This window comes from Eumetopias jubatus, unplaced genomic scaffold (genome assembly GCF_037043125.1).
Source record: "Eumetopias jubatus isolate StellerSeaLion01/CBP00866 unplaced genomic scaffold, mEumJub1_p1.0 scaffold_10, whole genome shotgun sequence".
NCBI classification, from domain to species: Eukaryota; Metazoa; Chordata; class Mammalia; order Carnivora; family Otariidae; genus Eumetopias; species Eumetopias jubatus.
The window spans coordinates 6,919,779-6,942,658 of NW_028274816.1; the positions used below are offsets into that span (position 1 = coordinate 6,919,779).

Here is a 22,880-nt window from a genome sequence, read left to right on the forward strand (position 1 = left end):
CTTTAACCTAAATCCATGATTTGGGCTCTAATTAGTTCTGTACTCCGTTGAGTCCTAGAGGGGCGAGCTAGCTCCTTCCTTTCTGTACTCCTCGTCAGCGATCAGAACATTGCCCGGAATATAAAGGGTGCTCAAATATTTGAGGAATGAAAGAACCAGACAGGAAAAGAAGAATATACTTATGATTGAGCTGGCTCGGAGAGGCTGCAGTTCCTCCCCGGGCCAGGAGGCGGCGCCAGCGTTACACCAGCCCGGCCGCCGGCAGTTCTTGGTCCCTCTGGCTGACCGTCCAACGCTAGGCCCCCGAGGCCGGTGCAGTAGCTAACCAATAGAAGACCGTCTTAGTTGTGGGGTCTGGCAGAGATGCCCAATGAACGTAGCGGGTGTAGGCAAGGGGCGGTGCGACGGGGAGGGGCGGAGGGAAGCGGTTAGAGGTGGGAGTTGGCGTTGCGGGCCGGGAGGGGCCGTGGAGCTGCGATGCGGAAGGGACCGCGGCGGTGACCGGAGCTGCCGCCCGACATGAACTCGCTGGAGCAGGCGGAAGGTAGAGTGGGTCTCCTGGGTCGCCCGGGCTCCTCCCGGAAGCCAGCGAGGCTCTGAAGGGGCTGGAGTCGCGGAGACCCCGCCCCGGGCAGATGAGGCCGCGAAGGATGGACTGAAGGGGCCGGGACCTCGGGGGCCGCGGGGGCCGGGCTGAGGGGCGGCCGGAGGCGGCCGGACTCCGATTCCGGCGCGCGCGGCCTCCGGGGGCGCTGGGGGACGTTGCGTCAGCTCTCCCATCCCCCCAGCCCCGACCGGGAGCCCCTCGCCTGGGCTACTTTGTCTTTTATTCATTGGCAAGCATTCTGTGCTTTGTGTATGCTAATTCACTTAATTTTATTTCGATAACCCCGGGAGTTGTATCCTAATTCCTCTTGTGGTTTCTGGTTAACTGCCACAGTAAGGGAGGGCCTCTTGATCTCCTTTTAAAGTTTAGAAGACGCAACTGTGGAATGATAGCCCACCTTGCTCACTCAGGAGCACCTCGGACGCCCCTTTTAGAAGGTCTCCGAGCTTGAGCTCCAGTAGTGCCCCGAAGATCACCTGTAACCCGTTCTGTGGGAGGAAAGGGGAGTGTCCACACCCACCCGTTAGCCGAGTCAGAAATCCAGTAAGACTAGACGGAAAGCGTAGCCATTAATTAAACCTAAGGGCTAGAAATCGGAGTCGGGTCATTGCGGTCAAACAGACCTCGAAGACTTTGATGTTAGGGAATACGTTGTTCTAATAGAAAGTTCTTGGTTCCAACGGAATTAAAACTCGACCTGATTTTGATCCTTTTATTTGCAATCCCCAAAATTCTAGCTTTTGGCGCCGGCTGAGGCTGCTGCTGATTTTCCACATACCATTTTACGAAGCTTCTAAAAGTGAACCAGCCAGTTTCCTTATATGTGAAATTGGAATTAAAGAAACCTAATGTTTTTGTCAAGTGCTTAAAGCTGTCATAGTAAAGGAAGTAAACAGTGCAGTGATACATGTAAGTTGGTGTGTAAGACCTGAAGCAGTTAGAGTATCTAAAATTTCATCTTAATGGATGCAAACTAGTAAGAGTGGCTAATTGGAAAATTGAAATCTTTTTACCTAGATCTCAAGGCTTTTGAGAGGAGACTTACAGAATATATTCATTGTTTGCAACCTGCCACTGGACGTTGGAGAAGTAAGTTCTTGAATGTTTCTTTAAGGCGAAATAAACTGACAGTTGGTACTTTTATCCCTGCCTGGCAATGATTTGCTTTTGTGTAAAATCTTTTACTGACAAACACTCTACTAAACTGTAAGATTTCCTTTTGTTTTGACAATTTTAAAATTTATTTAACTTTGTAAACAACGCGTCCTAAAGAAAAAAAAAACTTTTGTAAGATTTTATTTTTAAGTAATCTCTACACCCAGTGTGGGGCTCGAACTCACAACCCTGAGATCAAGAGTTGCAAGCTCTACCGACTGAGCCAGCTAGGCACCCGGACCAAAGAAATCCTAAAGAAAGGAACTGGTTGTGCTAAAAGAACTGTTTCGTGTGGTTGGATTTTCATTTTTCCATTAAAATACATGCACTTCTTTTTATTAAATACTACAGTATTTAACAACAACACAATAATTTCAGGAGGTTTTTTAGCAGTTTTACAATTTGCCTACAAACTATCGAAATAAAGTTCTGTTGAGGAAAATCATATTTAACACTCGCAAAAGTTATGAAATTACCCTTGGTTGATTTTAGCAGAGCATGATTATGTTGCTTTGCGGCCTATCCTAATAAATTCTCATTATAACTGTTCAAAATATCATGAGTACTACGAAGTATGATTTGAAAGAATGGTGATTATTGCCCTGTGGAAATACTTAGGAAATGCAGATAAATACACAGGGGATGACCTCAGCAAACAAAATGCTTTGCTAACTTATGCTGGGACCAGTCTTAGTCTCTTGGATGTGTGTTACTGAAATTTAATTCCTGCCAAGAGGAAAGTACAACAGCACATGTTGAAAACATGTTTTATTTCAAAGCGTAATTCAGTTTGTGGGACCAGAGAGCACTATTGAAGTTAGGAGTCTTTTTCTATGTCAAGATTTTATTAAATCTGTCTGCAAAGTTTTATTTGTATGCGGTGAGAGTTCTGGTTGGTCAGAATTTACAAGTAATGATATTTTCAGGTTCTTTGGCTTAAGGGAGGAATTACCCCTAAAAACTTATTTCACTGCTACTTGAATATCTTTTAAAATGTATATGATGCTGTGGCATCTTACAGTGAATGTACTTTATTTTTTCTGTGATTCATGGTCTCAGTGCTTAAATATAAATGACATCAGCTTGGTTAATGTACCAGTCAAAAGTTTGTTTATGAGGTCCTTGCCAGTGGGTTTGCTTTTGCTTCATTTTTCAAAAGAAAAATCTGCGTAGTATGATGTATTTCTTATTGGAAATACAGCATTATAAGGAATTGAGTTTAATCTGTTCTGAGCTGAGAGCGTAATTTTGAAGTTTTGATTCTATACTTAAATACCTAAATTAAGATTGTTTTCCTGTGACTTGCCTCTTCTAAAAGTATATCGCCAGGAATTCTAGGTAAAGTTTTATCTAGAATAAAGTTTTATTGCTCTGTGAATCTTGATCTCTGTATTTTAAAACTGTATGTGTCCTAACTGAAGGACAGTACCTTGATATCCAGAATATTAACTAGGTCTTGGTGCCCCTTTATTATTTTCTAGTAGTACCATTTATTCCTTTTTTTATTTATTATTTTTTTCTTTAAGATTTTACTTATTTTTTTAAAACATTTTTTTAAAGATTTTATTTATTTGTCAGAGAGCGAGAGAGCACAAGCAGGGGAAGCTCCAGGCAGAGGGAGAAGCAGGCTCCCCACTGAACAAAGAGCCTGATGTGGGACTCGATCCCAGAACCGTGGGATCATGACCCGAGCCGAAGGCAGATGCTTAACTGACTGAGCCACCCAGGCGTCCCTAAGATTTTATTTTATTTATTTTTTAAATTCTTTTTTTTAAGATTTTTATTTAATTGACAGAGAGAGAGAGAGACAGTGAGAGCAGGAACACAGGCAGGGGGAGTGGGAGAAGGAGAAGCAGGCTTCCTGCTGAGCAGGCAGCCTGCCGAGGAGCGAGCCCACCGAGGGGCTTGATCCCAGGACCCTGAGATCATGACCTGAGCCAAAGGCAGACACCCAATGACGGAGCCACCCAGGCGCCCCAGCATCCCTAAGATTTTAAAGTAATCTCTACACCCAACGTGGGGCTCGAACCTACAGCCCTGAGAGCAAGAGTCACACACTCCACCAACGAAGCCAGCCATGCACCTCTGTGTCATTCATTCTTAAGTTTTGTTTAGGATCTATTTAGAATTCCTAAAATAATTTTAGCTTAATGGGGAGAAAAACTTTCTGAGTTCTACCATCAGTAATTCCTACCCTGATCTTCCTTTAAGTCTCTGAAGAAAATCTGGTACTGATCGGTGTGTTCCACGTTCTTGACACCAGCCGTTGTTTAATTCAACAGCAGGCAGTTGTCTGTGAGGCAAAATCCTCTAGTCAGGATTTCTCAGTGCGTTCATAAAAGAGTCATTGTTTGGTTTGTTTATAGTAGAAAATGAGAGGTGTTTTTTGTTTTTTAATTTTATAAGATCTGCAAAATCAGCACAAAGCACATCGAAAGTTCCTACTGCTTTTAATTTCATTTATCTTCGTAAGTTCTGACTAAAGTAATAATGGGGACAATATCATCCTCAGTTACTAAGGTTCGTAGTATTTAAGAGAATTCCTCAAGGTCGTACAGCAGGTTTCCTAATTCCTCAGTCTAATGCATTTTCTGTTTAATAAAGTGCTGCATCCTTTGGCTGTCATTGATTAGGAACTGGTGGTATTAGTATAAATTTATTAACAGTTAATTCCTTACTAATTTCGTGTTTCTCTTTTATCAGTGCTTCTTATAGTGGTATCTGTCTGTACAGCTACTGGTGCCTGGAACTGGTTAATAGATCCCGAGACACAAAAGGTAAAAGTTTCGATTTAAAATCTTTACTGGATTAAATGAGATAATGTAGCAGTGCTTTGTTCATTGTAAAGTATTAATCACATGCTACTTATTATTACTAGTAGTGATATTGATCATTATATTAAATATATGTCTTATATTAATTTGCTTAAGAAAAATTTTGATTGTTGTAGATTATCTTTTTTTTTTGAAGATTTTATTTTTTTATTTGACAGAGGGAGACACAGTGAGAGAGGGAACACAAGTGGGGGGAGTGGGAGAGGGAGAAGCAGGCTTCCCGCTGAGCAGGGAGCCTGATGCGGGGCTCGATCCCAGGACCCCGGGATCATGACCTGAGCCGAAGGAAGACCAGCGTCCCAGGCGCCCTAGATTAACTATCTTTTACAGGGAAAAGGCCTAAGAAATACCCCACTTACACTACTTCTCATTCATTTCTGAACTTCTTACATATCTTTTTACATTTCACATTCACACTTTGTACATATTTCAGTGTAAAAATTGTCTTCTCTGTTGTTCATTTAATATCTTCTGTGCCAGCTTTTAAAAATTATAAAATACCATTTTCTTCCTTTCTGTTTTTAAAGATTTTATTTATTTATTTGAGAGAGAGTGAGAGAGAGAACCCAAGAGGGGGTAGGGTCAGAGGGAGAAGCAGACTCCCCGCTGAGCAGGGAGCCCGACGTGGGACTCGATCCCAGGACTCCGGGATCATGACCTGAGCCGAAGTTAGACGCTTAACCCACTGAGCCACCTAGGCACCCAAAATACCGTTTTCTTCTATGGCTTATCTTGGTAGTACCCTTTGTCATCCCACAAAGCATTTGAAATGATTTTGCAGGAAATATGATAAAAGAGCAAAATTTTAATGTAATAAAACATCAAAATGGGGGGGAAGGTTAGACTAGAGGGTCAAAAATAGGAAGGAAACCAGGTCACAGACAAGGCCATGTGGGCCACCACACTTGCCAGAACTGAGTTATAAATTAGTCTCTGTTACCTAATCAATAAAGTCGCAGCTAGTTCCATTATTTTCCCTCTCTGTGAAAAGAACACATGTATGAGTTCCATAAGCTAGCAAAGTATTTGTTCTCCGCATTTATCTTTAAAAGAAATTCCCTGCCTGAAATTTAATATAGGAAACACTGAGAGAGCTCCCATTGGGCACTGTACAAGAACATCCCTATACCAAATGCAATAAAAGGTTTCATAATGTTATTTCTCAAAGCATCCTTTGATCAAATCTGAGAGCATGTTTCTCAAAATTCTACTTCTTTCTACTAACTTGTGCCTTAATTTCAAACTAAGGTTTTTTTATTGGAGAAGCAGTAGTCTCCAATTTTGCAGTGAAGTTTTTTTTGCCTCAGTGCAGCTTTATTTAGGTAATAATGATGTAAGTTTCTCAAATCTCAGACCCACATCCTTTTTTAAACTATTCATTAGGTAGACTACTTCCAGTAGCTTTATTTATAATCTGTTAGGTTATACAGAAGAAAAACCTAATAGCAAAGCTTTTGTTAGCAGTCCAAATGGCAATTCAGGCAGCCAGGATTTATTTAGCATGTAGTCTCCCTGACTTTATCCATTGGGGTGGAGATATAAAAGAATAGGAGGTAAGGGAGGTTGGTGATGGAATTTTATGTCAATAGAGGGGTTTTTATGGCAGATAGGAAACTCTCTCTCTCCTGTGTTCATTTATAAAAGTCAGATCTTAAGGCTGTGCTTGGTGCTCATCTTCAGGGGAAGAGTGAGGAGGCTGGCAGGAAGATTGAAAAGGTCTATCTTGGGAATTGAATCTGACTTCTAATTGGGAAAAATATAAGCTGATTTCAGCTAGTTGAGATCTTAATAAAACACGGAATTAAATGTAATTTGAAATAGGCCCAAAACTCTGTAGTTAATGTAATTTTCTAAATTAGGTGAGAATATAACTATTAGCCTAAGGGTTAACTCTTTATTTCAGTATTTAATAACCTCAAAGCTGATAGGGGCTTTAAACAGCAATTGTCTCTAGCAGAAGTTGCAAACTCAAAAGCCAGTGCATGACTATCTGGAAGAACCCAAGGAGAGAAGGAATAGAGCAAGCTGGAAAGTACATGAATGCCTGAATGGTATTTAGATGCAGTTGATTATTGCTATGGAGGAAAGAAGGCCACTTTTGACTGATCTAATTAAAATTAATGCATAAGGCATTATATGTGCTTACACTGTGCAGGCCGCATGAAATCTAGCTGGCCTGTGGGAATTAAACTGTCCTTGAAGGTTTTAAGAAGACATTCCTCTGGAATATTAACCCTTTTTCAGAATTTCATCTGGGAGCTTCTTCTCTCCTGATGTTTTCAGCCTCTTGTTTCTTCATTTGACAAATTTATTTAAAATTTATTTAAAAACAGCTTGCTAGGCCAGCTACCTGGTGCTTTGTGCAAGTTTAGTTCTCCATCTTGAAATATGTATGCATCTCTTGGTATAAGAGTGGAGTATAGATGCCTTTGGATTAATTCTGTTTCTCCCATTTAGTTTCTAGTCCACTTGATTTCTTTTTCAAGACTCTAAACACATCTTTCCTTCTTTAAACTATAGTGCTATTCCCCACTAGTCTGGCTTCAGTGCCCATTCTTGTTCCATTCCTGGATCCTGGACTCTTGTCTCTACATACTCACATTGTCTTGTTTCCTGCTATCATCTGATTATGCCCAGATCTGAAATTAGCTCTTGGTTTCTCTTAAACGCTCATTTTTTTTAAGATTTATTTCTTTATTTGAGAGAGAGAAAGTGAGCGCATGCAAGCGGGGGGTGGGGGCGGAAGGAGAGAGAGAATCTCAGGCAGATGCCCAGCTGAGTGCGACATGAGGCTCAATCTCACAACCCTGAGAATATGACCTGAGCCGAAACTAAGAGTTGGATGCTCAGCTGACTGAGCCACCCAGGCGCCCCCCCCGCTTTTAAAGTTTTATCTAAGTGATCTCTACACCCCATGTGGGGCTCAGACTCACAACCCCAAGATCAAGTGCCCCTAAACTCTTCTTCTTTATAGGTAGCTACTAATCATCTTTCCCTGCTTGAGTGTCCTTTGGCCATTTAAATCTCAGTAGCTTTGATGATCCCAGGGTCCTGGGATCGAACCCCACGTCAGGCTCTCTGCTCAGCGGAGCCTGCTTCTCCCTCTCCCTGCTGCTCCCCCTGCTTGTACTCTCTCTCTCTGTCAAATAAATAAAATATTTTTAAAAAATAAAGAAAGAAAATCTCAGTAGCTTCAGAACCAAACTGACTTTTTGCTTCCACAGAGAGGGGAGGATGATACTGGAGCTGAATCTTGTACGGCCACGTAGGAGAGGAGAGAAGGAATACCTTAGCGTGTGTGTGGGCACAGCAGGAGAGGGTTACACTGGGCCAGGCAATGAATGGCAGAGTCTAGCCGACTCGTACAAGGAAGCTTTTTAACAGAGTAACTAGATCACTTTTGACTTGTGTTTTCATTGACTCTCAGATCAGAGACCTTATCTAAACTCATTCAACAGTATTGATTGAGCACCTATGTTTGCCAAGCACTATTTCAGATACTGGGAGAATAGAGATGCACAGGACTGTGCCTCTACTCTTGTGGAATTTACAGTCTTCTGCTTTTATGTACGTGTGTATGTATGTATGTATGTATGTATGTAATCTTTACACTCAACATGGAGCTCGAACTCATGACCCGGAGAGCAAGAGACATGCTCTACCAACTGAGTCAGTCAGGTGCCCCCAGTCTTGTGCTTTTTATTTATTTTTTATTTTATTTTATTTTATTTTTTTAAAGATTTTATTTATTTGAGAGAGAGAGAGAATGAGAGAGAGCACGAGAGGGAAGAGGGTCAGAGGGAGAAGCAGACCCGCCCACTGAGCAGGGAGCCTGATGTGGGACTCGATCCCGAGACTCCAGGATCATGACCTGAGCCGAAGGCAGTCGCTTAACCAACTGAGCCACCCAGGCGCCCAGTCTTGTGCTTTTTAAATTGTTTTTTACCAGGAAGTGTTCAGTAGGATGGTTTTTGACTATAAGAATGAGTTTTTAATGGTTCAAGTCTTTGAAATGAATGGAGGGAATATTGCTATATTATCTTGCTACATTAAAGATTTGGAACGTATATTTTTATTTTTATGGAACAACAAAACAGAAGTAGGATCATTTTAAGTTCTTCAAATCCTCATATTTCGGATGACATATTTATGCATAAATGGGGAGGTAAGAATTAGTATTGTTCTGACATTTTGAACGTTTTTATATTTCAAACTCTTCTTTTCCAGGTGTCTTTCTTCACATCATTATGGAATCACCCATTTTTCACCATTAGCTGTATCACTCTAATAGGCTTGTTCTTTGCTGGAATACACAAGAGGGTCGTTGCACCATCAATGTATCCTTTAACAGAATTGATTTTTATTCTCTGAGTGAAATTAAAGCACCTTCTTGATCATCTAGGTGTTGTGTTAAAAGCTTATTCTTCATATGATAAATTTTCCTTTGACCACATTTTTTTCAGTATAGCTGCTCGATGTCGAACTGTATTAGCAGAATACAATATGTCTTGTGATGATGTGAGTATCTTTTACATTAGAAAATTATAGAGTGCATGAGAGGACTGACATGTTTTGGCTTAAGTAAAGCAGACATTAATAAATTGTCTACATGGGGCACCTGGGTGGCTCAGTCGGTTAAACGTCTACCTTCCGCTCAGGTCATGATCCTGGAATCCTGGGATCCAGCCCCACATCAGGCTCCCTGCTCAGTGGGGAGTCTGCTTCTCCCTCGGCCCTTCACCCTGCTTGTGCTCGCTCTCTCAAATAAATAAAATCTTAAAAAAAAATTGCATGGCTTAATAGTGGGAAATGTTCCTTATAGTATTGATCCTAAGAGCCATATTTACATCTCAGAAATTGAGATGCATCTAATAATCTGTAGTATCATACAGTTTAACTGGTAGAGTTGAGAGTATTATATATATATATATATATATATTTTTTTTTTTAAACACGTAAGCTCTGTGCCAAGTATGGTGCTTGAACTCATGACCCTGAGATCAAGAGTCACATGCTCTACCACTGAGCCAGCCAGGTGACCCCAGTTTAGTCTTTCTTAATGACATAAAATCATGATGTGTCTTATGATTGAAGCCATCTTAAATTCAATATACGGTGGTTCTTATTGGCCAAAAATGGCTTGTTGGGTGTTGGATTTGTAAACTTATTTATCTCATGGTATTTGGTATGTAGGATTTTTTTTTAAAGATTTTATTTATTTATTTTTGAGAGAGAGGGAACACAAATGGGGGGAGGGGCAGAGGGGGAAGCAGACCCTCTGCTGAGCAGGGAGCCTGATGCAGGACTTGATCCCAGGTCCCCGGGATAATGACCTGAGCTAAAGGCAGGCACTTAATCGACTGAGCCACCCAGGCGCCATTTTTGTAGGATTTTAAATTAGATCTCAAATTAATTGACAGACTATGCGCATATAAACCGACTGTGTTTTTAAAAGTTAATCCTGTATTGACATATTAAGAGTATCTCAGGTTTGATTCACTTATTTATAAGGGTATTTTTACCTTCAAGTTAAAAAACTATCAAATAATACTTAACCCAGTATAGAAAATTAGAATAAAGAGCAAAAAAAAAAAAAAAAAAGATACTAAGCTAGGAAGGCCACTGGCTCAGTGAAGAGAATAAAGACTAAACACTTTGATTTTTTTTTTTTAAGTTAGCGGATAAGGATAGTATTTCAAGTCAAAAGGGAAGAAATGGACTAATAGTGTTGAGGCAATTGGCTTTTCATTTGGAAAAAGGTGAATTTAGTTCTCTCCTTTGCATCAGTTAAAAAGACTAGATTCCAAATAAAGTCTTAAATATATTTAAAAAGACATCCCATAATTAAAACAGGAAAATATGTATGAATGTTCTTGGTTTTTTAAGATTTCTATATTAGAATGATAAATAATAAAACACGCACATACACGAGTTGGGGGAAGGGTAGAGGAAGAGAGAAACCCAAGCAGAGTCCCTGCTCACTGTGGAGCCCAACATGGGGTTCGAGATCGTTACCTGAGCTAAAACCAAAAGTTGGGATATGTAACCCACTGTGCCACCCAGGTGCCCTAGAGAGATGAATATGTTTATGATCTTGGTATAGAAAAACTTCTTTTTAAGACCCAAAACAAAACGCCATCATGGAAGAGGTTGGATACCTTTAATTGTACCAACATTTGAAAATTTTGTACAGCAAAAGGCAAAAAATGAGCAGTGATTAGAAGAAAGTATTTGTGGGGCGCCTGGCTGGCTCAGTTGGAAGAGCATAGGACTGTTGATCTCGCGGTTGTGAGTTTGAACCCCACGTTGGGTGTAGGGGTTACTGAAAAATATAAATTTAAAAAGAAGAAAGTGTAAGATACCTAATAGAGAATAGAATACAAAATATTTAAAGACTTATTAAAAATCAGTAAAAAAAAAAAAGCGGATGCCTGGGTGGCTCAGTCAGTTAAGCATCTGCCTTCGGCTCAGGTCATGATCCCAGCATCCTGGGATCAAGCCCCCCAGAAGGCTCCCTGCTCAGCGGGGAGTCTGCTTTTCCCTCTCCCTCTGCCTGCCTCTCTGCCTACTTTGTGATCTCTCGCTCTGTGTCAAATAAATAAAATCTTTTTTAAAAAAATCAATAAAAATAAATAGTACATTTGAGATGTGGGAAAAGTGAAGTCATATCATAGAAGTGGGAATATAAATAGCCTCATTTGTAATTGCGGAAATGCACAGTAAACCTGAGTTTTCTTTTTCTTTTGATTTTTTTTTTTTTAAAGATTTTATTTATTGAGAGAGAGAGAATAAGCATGAGTGGGAGGTCCGGTGTGGGGCAATCAGAGGGAGAGGGAGAAGCAGACTTCCTACTGAACAGGGAGCCCATGACAGGGCTCGATCTCATGACCCTGAGATCATGACCTGAGCCCAAGGCAGATGCTTAAGTGACTGACCCACCCAGGCGCCTCTAAAACTGAGTTTTCATTTGTCTTACCTACCTTCACATTGGCAGCCATAGAGTCCAGTACTGTGGTGAAGTAGATGAACCCATGCACTGCTTGTTGAGAATATACCCTGGGATAGCCATGGTGGAGGGCAGTTTTCATCATTCTCATAAAATGTAAAATTGGCATGTCTCATGACCTAACCATTCTACTTCTCTCCATCTACCCTCAGTGGGGACCATCACATGCACACAAGGGAGTCAGGTATGAGGTCGTTCATTGCAACATCCTTTGCAGTAGGGAAAAAATGGAAAACAGTTTTATGTTTCCCAACAAGGGGAATGGTGAAATAGGCTGTGGTATAGCCACATCACAGGACCGTAAGTAAATCTGTAAATACGGGCATGCAAGGATCTCCCAGACATGTTAGGTGCAAGACATAAACTACCAAACGATACACTTAGTTTGGTATCTTTTTTTTTTTTTTTTAAGTTTTTTTCCCCCACTACCATTTTCTTTTTAATTCTAGTATAGTTAATACACAATGTTATATTAGTTTCAGGTGTACCATGTAGTGATTCAGCACTTTGGTACATCACCCTGTGCTCATCATGACAAGTGCACCCCTTAATCCCCATCACCTGTTTCCCCCATCCCTTCAAGCCATCTCCCCTCCTGTAACCATCAATTTGTTCTCTGCAGTTGAGAGTCTGTTTCTTGATTTGTCTTTTTTTTCCTTTGCTCATTTTTGTTTGTTTTTTCTTAAATTGCCCATATGAGTGAAATTATACAGTATTTGTCTTTCTCTGTTTCACTTAGCATTACATTCTCTAGCTTCATCTATGTAGTTGCAGATAGCAAGATTTCATTTTGTTTTTTATGGCTAAATAATACTCCAGCGTGTGTGTGTGTGTGTGTGTGTGTGTGTGTGTGTGTGTGTGTGTGTGTATGTGTCACATTTTCTTTATCCATAAAAAAGTTTTTTTTTTTTTTTTAAGATTTTATTTGTTGGGGCGCCTGCGTGGCTCAGTCGTTAAGCGTCTGCCTTCGGCTCAGGTCATGATCCCGGAGTCCCGGGATCGAGCCTCGCGTCGGGCTCCCTGCTCCGCAGGAGGCCCGCTTCTCCCTCTCCCACTCCCCCACTTGTGTTCCCCCTCTCGCTGTGTCTCTCTCTGAAGGAAGTTTATAAAACATAATTGAGCATTAGATACTTATACACTGCTGTGTATAACACAGCACAAGCGGGGGAGTGGGAGAGGGAGAAGCGGGCGTCCCGTGGAGCAGGGAGCCCGACGCGGGGCTCGATCCTGGGACTCCGGGATCATGACCTGAGCCGAAGGCAGACGCTTAATGACTGAGCCACCCAGGTGCCCCAGAAAAGTTTTAATTATGAAAATTTCCAGACAAAAAAAATGAGTATAATGACCTGTGTACCTGTTGGTTAGTGTCAGCAATAGCGAGCTCATGGCCATTCTTATTTCATGTGTACCCCTGCCCACCTTCCTCCATCAGATTATTTTGAAACGAATCCCAAGTAGTGTGTTTTACCTTCAAATATTTTAGCACATTAGAAACACCAGATTTTTTAAAAGATTTATTTATTTATTTTAGGGAGAGAGTGGGGAGGAGGGGCAGAGAGAGAATCTCAAGCAGGCTCCCTGCTGAGCACAGAGCCTGACACAGGGCTTGATCTCATGACCCCAAGATGACCCGAGCTGAAACTAAGATTTGGATGCTCAACCAACTGAGCCAGGCAGCTCAGAAACATCAGATTTTTATTTTTTATATATGTGAATGTAAATATGTAGAACACAATCTGGAAGAATTCATCCTAAAACTGGTTTCTTCTGTAAGAGGGCTAGAATTTGAGATAGATGGAAGGAAGGATTTTAGCTTACCTATATTTGAAAAATTTTTAAAATTGTTTGCTTATTTTTAAGTAATCCTATACCCAACATTGGGGCTTAAAGTCACAACCCCAGGATCAAGAGTCATGCTTCACCGACTGAGCCAGCCAGGTGCCCCTGTATTTGATTTTTTAATAATGAGATTACATTAATGTGTTATTCATGTAATTTAAAAGTGTAAAATAGATTTAAACCATGGATAAAACAAATACTGGTCTATTCACACAGTGGAATACTATATATTTTTTATCATCATAACAATATAAAATGGTACAAATTACTGGAACATAGTAACATGGATGAATCTCAGAAACACATTGAGTGAAAGAAGTAGATGCAAAAGAACACACAGTCTATGATTCCATTTGTTTAAAGGCCAGAGACAGGCAAAATTTATGGGAAGAGGTTATGTCTATGTAAGGAGTGGGGCTGCCATTGACCAGAAAGGGGGGTGGAGGAACTTTCTGGGTGGGGGTGATCTGTAGCCTGATCTGGTTGGTGGTTATGGCACACGCGCGCGCGTGTGTGTGTGTGTGTGAAGATTTTTAGTGCACGAGCAGGGGGAGGGGCAAAGGGAGAAAGAATCTCAAGCTGACTCCGCACAGAACCTGATGTGGGGCTCGATCTCATGACTCTGAGATCATGACCCGAGCCAAAATCAAGAGTTGGACACCTGAGGGATGCCTGGGTGTCTGTCGGTTAAGCGTCTGCCTTTAGCTCAGGTCATGATCCCAGGACCCTGGGATCGAGTCCTGCATCGGGCTCCTTGCTCAACAGGGACCCTGCTTCTCTCTCTGCCTGCCGCTCCTTCTGCTTGTGTGTTCGCTCTGACAGATAAATAAATAAAATCTTTATTTTAAAAATTTTTTTCAAGATTTTATTTATTTATTTGACAGACACAGTGAGAGAGGGAGCACAAGCAGGGGGAATGGGAGAGGGAGAAGCAGGCTTCCCGCCGAGCAGGGAGCCCGATGTGGGGCTCGATCCCAGGACGTTGGGATCATGACCTGAGCCAAAGGCAGACGCTTAACTGACTGAGCCACCCAGGCGCCCCTAGAGCTTAATTTGTTTATTTGTTTATTAATTTTTTTAAAAGATTTTATTTGTCAGAGCACAGTTAGGGGGAGTAACAGGCAGAGGGAGAAGCAGGCTCCCTGCTATGCAAGGAGCCTGATGTGGGGCTCGATCCCAGGCTCCTGGGATCATGACCTGAGCCGAAGGCAGATGCTTAACTGACTGAGCCTCCCAGGCACCCCTAGAGCTTACTTTGAAAAAACAAAATAGTTGGCCTTACAAGAGTTGTATCCACTTAACACTGAACATCAGCAGTGTATAAGTATCTAATGCTTAATTATGTTTTATAAACTTCCTTTGACAAGGAGCATGAATTTATACATGTTGGGATTTTATTCATAGGATCGATGGTCAGATTTTTAGGTAGCCAGTGGACAGGGAGTTCGTCAAATAGATTTATTTATTTATCTATTTATTTTTAAAGATTTTATTTATTTATTTGACAGACAGAGACACAGCGAGAGAGGGAACACAAGCAGGGGGAGTGGGAGAGGGAGAAGCAGGCCCCCCCGCCGAGCAGAGAGCCCTACGCGGGGCCCGATCCCAGGACCCTGGGATCATGACCTGAGCCGAAGGCAGACGCCCAACGACTGAGCCACCCAGGCGCCCCCAAAAAGATTGTTTTAAAGTAATGAAGATTTTAGGGACGCCTGGGTGGCTCATTTGGTTAAGCATCTGCCTTCGGCTCAGGTCATGATCCCAGGGCCCTGGGATTGAGCCTCACATCAGGCTCCTTGCTCAGCGGGGATCCTGCTTCTCCCTCTGCCTGCTGCTCTCCCCTGCTCACTCCCTCTCTTTCTAATACAGAAATAAAATCTTAAAAAAAAAAAAATGATTTTAGGAAGAAAGCTCCACACAAAACTTTGAAAACATAACTATTAATTGCTTAACCTTTACTTCATATAGCGGGGTGTTCTGGTACCCTTCAAGGTTTATGGATAGGTGGTGATGTTTTTAATGGAACTGTGTATTGAAAAAACTTTCCCCCCCCCCATTTTTACAGACAGGAAAACTCATTTTGAAACCTAGGCCTCATGTTCAGTGACAATCTGCGCTCATTGTTATGGGACCTAAAACAGCCTTTCTTCAAATAAGTGATACAGCAAAAAGCCATAAAGGATTCCTTTTACAGTTGGATCTGTGAAGGTCATAGCAACAACTGACAAGAAGTGTGCAATATTTACCCAGATGATCTCCATGATGACTTGCCTCGTCCGTGCTGGTACCTTTGATTATCTGTTACAGTATTAGTGTCACTTTAGTACTTCAGACCCTGCAGAGACTTTTGCAGATGAAGTATGTCTGTATGTTACTAAGTTAAACTTAGAACCTCATCCAGTTTTTATAATGTATTTTTGCAAACTACTGTAAATAGCAAATCAATGCCAATGTCAAAGAGGGAAGCGTTCTGTGGACTTTGTTCTCCTGCACAGTATCGTAGGGGCATGTTTGCCATCCCCACGGCTCTTTGAACCCAGCTATCTCACATAGCTGTGCCTTTCATTCCCCCCCCCTCGGTTTTAATCATAATGCAAGAAAAACATCGGATTGAGTGTAAACTGAGGAAGACTCATCTCCATTATGTTGTGAGAAATTAATAGATGTTCTGAGAAACCATTTTTGTTAAACCAGATAGTGAACTTCAGCCACTCTATGGTAACCATTTCCAGTTTGTTCTTTTCCTTGAATGCTAAATATACTTTATATTTTTTTAATAATTTTAAGAACACTCCAAAAGCTTCTGAACATACAAGTTTAGTTATAAATTATGTACTGTCTGGGAATTTGATAGTCCTCGTTCTAGATCACTGCATCTTCGCCGTGGCGGGCGGGCTGTTACACTGGTGGTGCGTGGGTGTGATCAGCCGCTCCGTCACGGGGGTGACTTGGGAGCAGCGCCCCAAACTACAGTCTACAATTCTCACTGTTCCGAGAGTGTTAATGACATACTGTGTATGCATTTTAGCCACCTGTACTATAATTGCCCTTTATCTTAAACTATTGGGATTGCTGTAAATATTTTAAAGAACTGGAGGTGCCTTTTACCTGTTTATTAGAAGATTTTGAAAAGGTTTAAATTATTTCATGAGCAGTCTTTTAAATTCCACTGGACATAAAGCTGAAAATTCACTCACAGGACAAAAACTTTTTAACAAGGCTACTATTTAACTTAACTGTGTTCATCTTGGCTTTCACCTGTATAAGATTTTATTCTTGAAACTGCAGCAATAAGAAAGACCCTCTGCTCCTAGAAAGTCATCAGAGGGTATTCTATATATTCGGCACTGTTTGATTTTCTGTAAATTTTGTAGGTAAATATGTGCATAAAAATAAATACTTTATATATAATTAGTGATCGGGCTTTTTTCCTTGATTCATGTTAAAAACATGCCACATGTGTCAGATACAGGCTAGTTCCAAATGAGATATCTTACTTTAACTCTTCCTATAAGAGCAAGTTTCAAGTAGCAATTGTAGATCTCCAGTTTATTAAGCTGTGATTACCTTTAATATGTCTTACTTATCATTGTGTAATGACATTTGGCTCCTAATCAGGAAACGCAGGTCTCCTCCATTGTGCTTTACAAATTTGGATTGACTAATTTCTCTAAAAATGTAAAGCAGAAGAAGGATTTTATAGATCCTTAATCCTTTTTGGAATAATCAAGTACTTTGAATATTTAATGAGAGCCTTGAATCTTTTCCCCTAGAAAAATACACCTGTGTGTGTACATATACTTTGCATGCTTTCAAGGATTTCCTTCTTTTTTTCTTAAGATTTTATTTATTCAGGGCATCTGGGTGGCTCAGTCGTTAAGCGTCTGCCTTTGGCTCAGGTCATGATCCCAGGGTCCTGGGATCGAGCCTGCATCAGGCTCCCTGCTTAGCGGGAAGCCTGCTTCTCTCTCTCCCATTCCCCCTGCTTGTGTTCCTTCTCTCTCGCTGTCTGTCTCTCTCTGCCAAATAAATAAATAAAAATCTTAAAAAAAAAAAAGGCTTTATTTATTCATTTTGAGAGAGAGAGCACAAGCCGGGGGTGGGGAGAGCAGAGGGAGAGGGAGAAGCAGACCCCCCCACCAAGTAGGGAGCCTGATTTGAGACTCAATCCCAGGACCCTGAGATTATGACCTGAGCCGAAGGCAGATGCTTAACCAACTGAGCCACCCAGGCGCCCTGCTTTCAAGGATTTCTTGATGTTAGACTGCTTGGAATCTGTTCACTCCAAGAAAGAAACTTTTGTTCCAAAGATTTTTCATCCCCTTAACTTCTAGCAGAACATTTTCCAAAAAATTCCGGTGTAGTTGAAATGGACAAAGTATCACCCTTTCATGCCCCCTTCCGCACTATCAAAATTGCTGGTTGAGTCCAGCCCCATATTACAGGTGGGGAAGACAGTCTCAGATTTTCAGAGTGCCTTTATTATGGCTCTCCCCAACTTATTAAAGACAGAACTAGCACCAGAATCCAAGTCTCTTTACTCAGATCGAAAAGATGTTTGTGTGTGTGTGTTGAACTTAATTCAGGAGCCATTAGAATGTGATGATTAAGAATGTAGATTCTTGGGGCGCTTGGGTGGCTCAGTTGGTTAAGTGTCAGTCTTTGGCTCAGGTCATGATCTCAGGTTCCTGGGATCGAGCCCCGAGTTGGGCTCCCTGCTCAGCGGGGAGTCTGCTGCTCCCTCTCCCTCTGACCCTCCCCCTCAACTCGTGCCCTCTCAAATTAATAAATAAAATCTTAAAAAAAGACTGTTATTCCAGAATTTCTGGATTTGAATCTCAGATGTACTACTTGCTTGTTTTGTGACTTCAGGCAAATTATGTAACCTTAGTTTCCTCATTTATAAATTGGACATAATGCCAACCATCCAGGTTTATATCAAGTATGCTACAGAGTCTGTACTCTCTAAATCTAGTTGTTAAACTAAATCCTAAAAGAAAACAACTCATTGTTGGAACTTTACCCAGTGTCAACATCTCAGTTGAGATAACCATGCAGAAATTCTGCTTATCTTTTGAATCAAGCAAACTTTTTTTTTTTAAGCTTTTATTTATTTGACAGAGAGACACAGCAAGAGAGGGAACACAAGCAGGTGGAGTGGGAGAGGGAGAAGCAGGCCTCCTGCCGAGCAGGGAGCCCAGTGTGGGACTTGATCCCAGGACCCTGGGAACATGACCTGAGCCGAAGGCAGACGCTAAACGACTGAGCCACCCAGGTGCCCCAAATCAAGCAAACTCTTGAATAGTGGACTGAATGCAAAGAGAAAGGATTTTTGGCCCCTAATGATTAAGAAACCTAAAATGGTTCTAGGTGTTTTCCATTTAAGCAACCTCACTGAAAACATCAAGGCTTGTGACTCCCCGATAGTGCTGTTTTTTGAAGAGCTCTTTTCTCCTTTAGAACTGGACTCTTGATTGATGTTTTCTTTAAGTTGTGTGTTTTTTTTTTAAGATTTTATTTATTTGAGAGAGAGAGTGAGTGAGCGAGAACACAAGCAGAGACAGAGGGAGAGGGAGAAGCAGACTCCCCTCCTGAGCAGGGGGCCCGATGCGGAACTTGATCCCAGGACCCTGAGATCATGACCTGAGCCGAAGGCAGATGCTTAATCGACTGAGCCACCCAGGCGCCCCTAAGTTGTTTTTTTCTTTGTTTTGTTTTGTTTTCTTAAGTAATCTCTAGACCCCATGTGGGGCTTGAACTCAAGACCCTGAGATCAAGAGTAATGTGTTCTGGGGTGCCTGGGTGGCTCAGTCAAGTGTCTGCTTTTTAGCAGACATGAAAAATGTGTGAGGTAGACTCTGCCCTCTCAGCCCCCCACATGCAGACCAATGATCCAGCAGTTACCATGTTTTTTTAAATGCTATGACAGGTTAAGTGTAGATGCCCAGGGGAAGGGGGTCCAGCCTGCCCTGGGCTCTCTAAAAAAGTTCTTTCCAAATGGATCTGAAGGGTCACTGGGGGCGCACACATGCAGTTTTTGAGTGTGGCTGGCAGCATGGAGTTGGAGAGGGGTTGTGGCGAGAGATGAGACTGGAAGGGAGTAGGAACCCAGGGTGAGGAGTACTGCGAGGGCGGTGGGAGGCCACCGAGAGTTTTGAGTAGGGTGGTGACAACTGGGTTTGCATTTGATGACGACTACTGTGGACTGAAGGGACATGGCCTGGGAGCTGCTGCTACAGTGCAGGGGCTCTTGGACTTGCACACACGTGGGCTCTTGATTTGTGTTCGGCACGGGGGACCAGAGGAGTGAGAGCTTTTGGAAGTCACATGAGTGTGGCCCAGTGGGAGCCAGAGAGGGGTAGCACTTGAGCATGAAGCCCACCACCCTTTCTTGTCCCATGTACCCTGTTACAGAAATAAAGGTTCTGTGATCACCCATTTTGGGAACATCCTCCTCTTGGAGATTCCCCGTGCTCCAAAGTTTATTAAAAGCTTCAAGAAGCCCTGCAGTAGAGAAACGGCTTCTGCCTGTTTCCCTGCCATTTTGTGACCTGTTAGCACTCACTGTGGATACTTGGTTTCTATCTACCAAGCCTCCTGTTGAGTACTCTTGCTGGGTTTAGGGAATAGCAGCCAAATCAGTCCAGCTTCTCCCAGACAACCTAGAACACATCCTTGACTCCTTTGCATCTAGGACGTGGCCATGTGGGGAGGCTGGAAAGCTGCGTTTCTGTTTCAGGGTGCTTAGTGGTGCTTGCTGGTGGTGGCCCCGGTTTCATCAGGCCAGTTGGATGGCATGAGTTTGGGCTTTTTTTTTTTTTTCTAAGTTTGGTCTTAGGCTGGTCTCTGTAGACCTCCCCAAAATTCTCTGAGTTACCCAGTGTCCTTTCAGTGATACGTTTCCTGTTTAATCAAAGTTGGCTTCTCCTACTTGCGACTAAGCCCCTGACCTACACAGAAGCAGTGTTCCAAGGAGCACACTTTGAGGAGTTTGATCTGTGTAGAGGACTCAGGCGCTGCTTCAAACCGAGCATGATGTCGTCTGCCCGGTCAGGGGACTCCAGGCCATGTGTAGTGGAAGAGCCCCAGCGGCAGGTTGACTGGTTTGTAATCCTGGTTCATCCATTAGCCACTTAGGGGCCGGTGACTCATTCTCTCTGAACCTTACTGTCCTCATTTGGGCCTATTTGTAGCTGTCTTGCAGAACTGTAAGGACTAATGAAATAATGTGTGTAAGATCTATAACTTCCTGGGTGTTTTTATTACAAACAGATTTTTATTTTAAGTCCCTATTCTGTCATATGTAGATTTTCAGTACCCAGGAGCCCCTGGCAAGATGTTCAGTGACTATCCGTTGAATGAATGAATCTTGACTTTGGTATTGAAATTGGGTCTGTACATAAGTACACTAAAAAAATCACTTTTCTCACATAATTTGCTTATCTAGTTTTGGGAGAGGTTACTTTTTTAAAAAATACTTTTAACTATCTCTACACCCAACATGGGGCTTGAACTCAACCCCAGGATCAGAAGTCACACACTCCACTGACTGAGCCAGCCAGGGACCCCTGGTTTTGGGAAAGGTTCTTTTTTTTTTAAAGATTTTATTTATTTATTTGACAGAGACAGAGACACAGCGAAAGCAGGAACACGAGCAGGGGGAGTGGGAGAGGGAGAAGCGGGCTTCCCGCCGAGCAGGGAGCCTCATGTGGGACTCGATCCCAGGACCCTGGGATCATGACCTGAGCAGAAGGCAGACGCTTAATGACTGAGCCACCCAGGCATCCCGTAAATAAAATCTAAAAAAAAAAACAAAAAAAAAAACTGGGGCACCTGGGTGGCTCAGATGGTTAGGTGTCTGCCTTTGGTTCAGGTCATGACCTCCAAGTCCTGGGATTGAGCCCCGTGTTGGGCTCCCAGCTTGGTGGGGAGTCTGCTTCTCCCTCTCTCTGCCTCTCTCCCTGCTTGTGCTCTCTCTCTCAAAAGAGTAAATAAAATCTTAAAAATAAAAAAAGACTAAATGCTAAGATTTGCCTTTTTTTTTTTCCTAGAGAGGGAGTTGGAGAGGGGGAGAGAATCTTAAGCAAGATCTCACAATCCTGGGGCGCCTGTGTGGCTCAGTCGTTAAGCATCTGCCTTCGGCTCAGGTCATGATCCCAGGGTCCTGGGATCGAGCCCCGCATCGGGCTCCCTGCTCAGCGGGAAGCCTGCTTCTCCCTCTCCCACTCCCCCTGCTTATGTTCCCTCTCTCGCTGTGTCTCTCTCTGCCAAATAAATAAATAAATAAATAAAATCTTTAAAATAAAAAAAGATCTCACAATCCTGAGATCATGACCTGAGCCAAAATTAAGAGCCACCCAGTTGCCCCACCTTTTTTTTTTTTTAAGTAATCTCTACACCCAACGTGGATTCGAACTCATGATCCCAATATTAAGAGTTGCATGCTCCACCAACTGAACCAACCAGGAGCCCTTAAGATTTGTCATTTAAATAACAGTAGGGAAACTAAAATAACTTAGTTTATTATAACTTCATTAACTCAAATGAGAAATATATCCTTGTTAGAAGTTGCTTTTTAAATTTTAAGTTATCAGGGTGCCTAGGTGGCTCAGTCGGTTAAGTGACTGCCTTCGGCTCAGGTCATGATTTCAGGGTCCTGGGATCGAGTCCTGCATCGGGCTCCCTGCTCAGTGGGGAGTCTGCTGCTCTCTCTACACTTCTCCTCTGCTCGTGATCTCTCTCTCTCTCTCCCTCTCTCAAATAAAATCTTTTTAAAAAATAAATTTTAAGTTATCTAAAATTATGTATCAGTATCATTAGACTTATTTTTTTCCCCTGCTCTACCCTGAAGACCATCTTTTAAAAAACCAACAATACACTTAACCTCTTAGGACTGCTTTTACTGCATCCCAAAGGTTTTGGAGTGTCATGTTTTCTCTTCATTTGCTTCTGTGTACTTTTTAATTTCCTGGTTGACCCATTCATTCTTTAGTAGGATATTCTTTAACCTCCATGTATTTGTGATCTTTCCAAAATTTTCTTGTGGTTGACTTAGTTTCATAGTGTTGTGGCCTCAAAATATTCATGGTATGATCTCAATCTTTTTGTACTTGTCGAGGGCTGATTTGTGACCCGGTATGTGATCTATCCCGGAGAATGTTCCATGTGCACTCAAGAAGAATGAGTATTCTGTTGCTTTAGAATGGAATGCTCAGTATATATCTGTGAAGTCCATCTGATCCGGTGTGTCATTCAAAGCCATTGTTTCCTTGTTGATTTTCCACTTAAATGATCTGTCCATTGCTGTAAGTGTGGTGTTAAAGTGCCCTACTATTATTTTATTATTATCAATGAGTTTCTTTCTGTTTGTTATTAATTGATTTATATATTTGATTGTGCCTAAGTTTGGGACATAAATATTTTCAATTGTTAGACCTTC

General features: G+C 42.0%; 1 protein-coding gene across 4 annotated transcripts in view; it reads left to right on the top strand.

Moving 5' to 3' along the window:
- The first annotated feature begins 432 nt into the window (after window positions 1-432).
- Window positions 433-22,880, top strand: part of CNEP1R1 (CTD nuclear envelope phosphatase 1 regulatory subunit 1) — a 29,974-nt gene continuing 7,526 nt past the window's right edge. The window contains exons 1-6 of one of the 4 annotated variants that reach the window (XM_028094541.2): window positions 433-544; window positions 1,625-1,696; window positions 4,466-4,539; window positions 8,824-8,933; window positions 9,060-9,114; window positions 15,507-16,852. In XM_028094541.2, coding sequence (XP_027950342.1) covers window positions 520-544; window positions 1,625-1,696; window positions 4,466-4,539; window positions 8,824-8,933; window positions 9,060-9,114; window positions 15,507-15,548 — 378 coding nt within the window. In that variant the 5' untranslated portion in view covers window positions 433-519 and the 3' untranslated portion in view covers window positions 15,549-16,852. Of the gene's footprint in view, window positions 545-1,344; window positions 1,517-1,624; window positions 1,697-4,465; window positions 4,540-8,823; window positions 8,934-9,059; window positions 9,115-15,506; window positions 16,853-22,880 lie in introns of those variants that run through there. The other 3 variants (XM_028094543.1, XM_028094542.2, XM_028094540.2) reach the window with 3 other exon arrangements.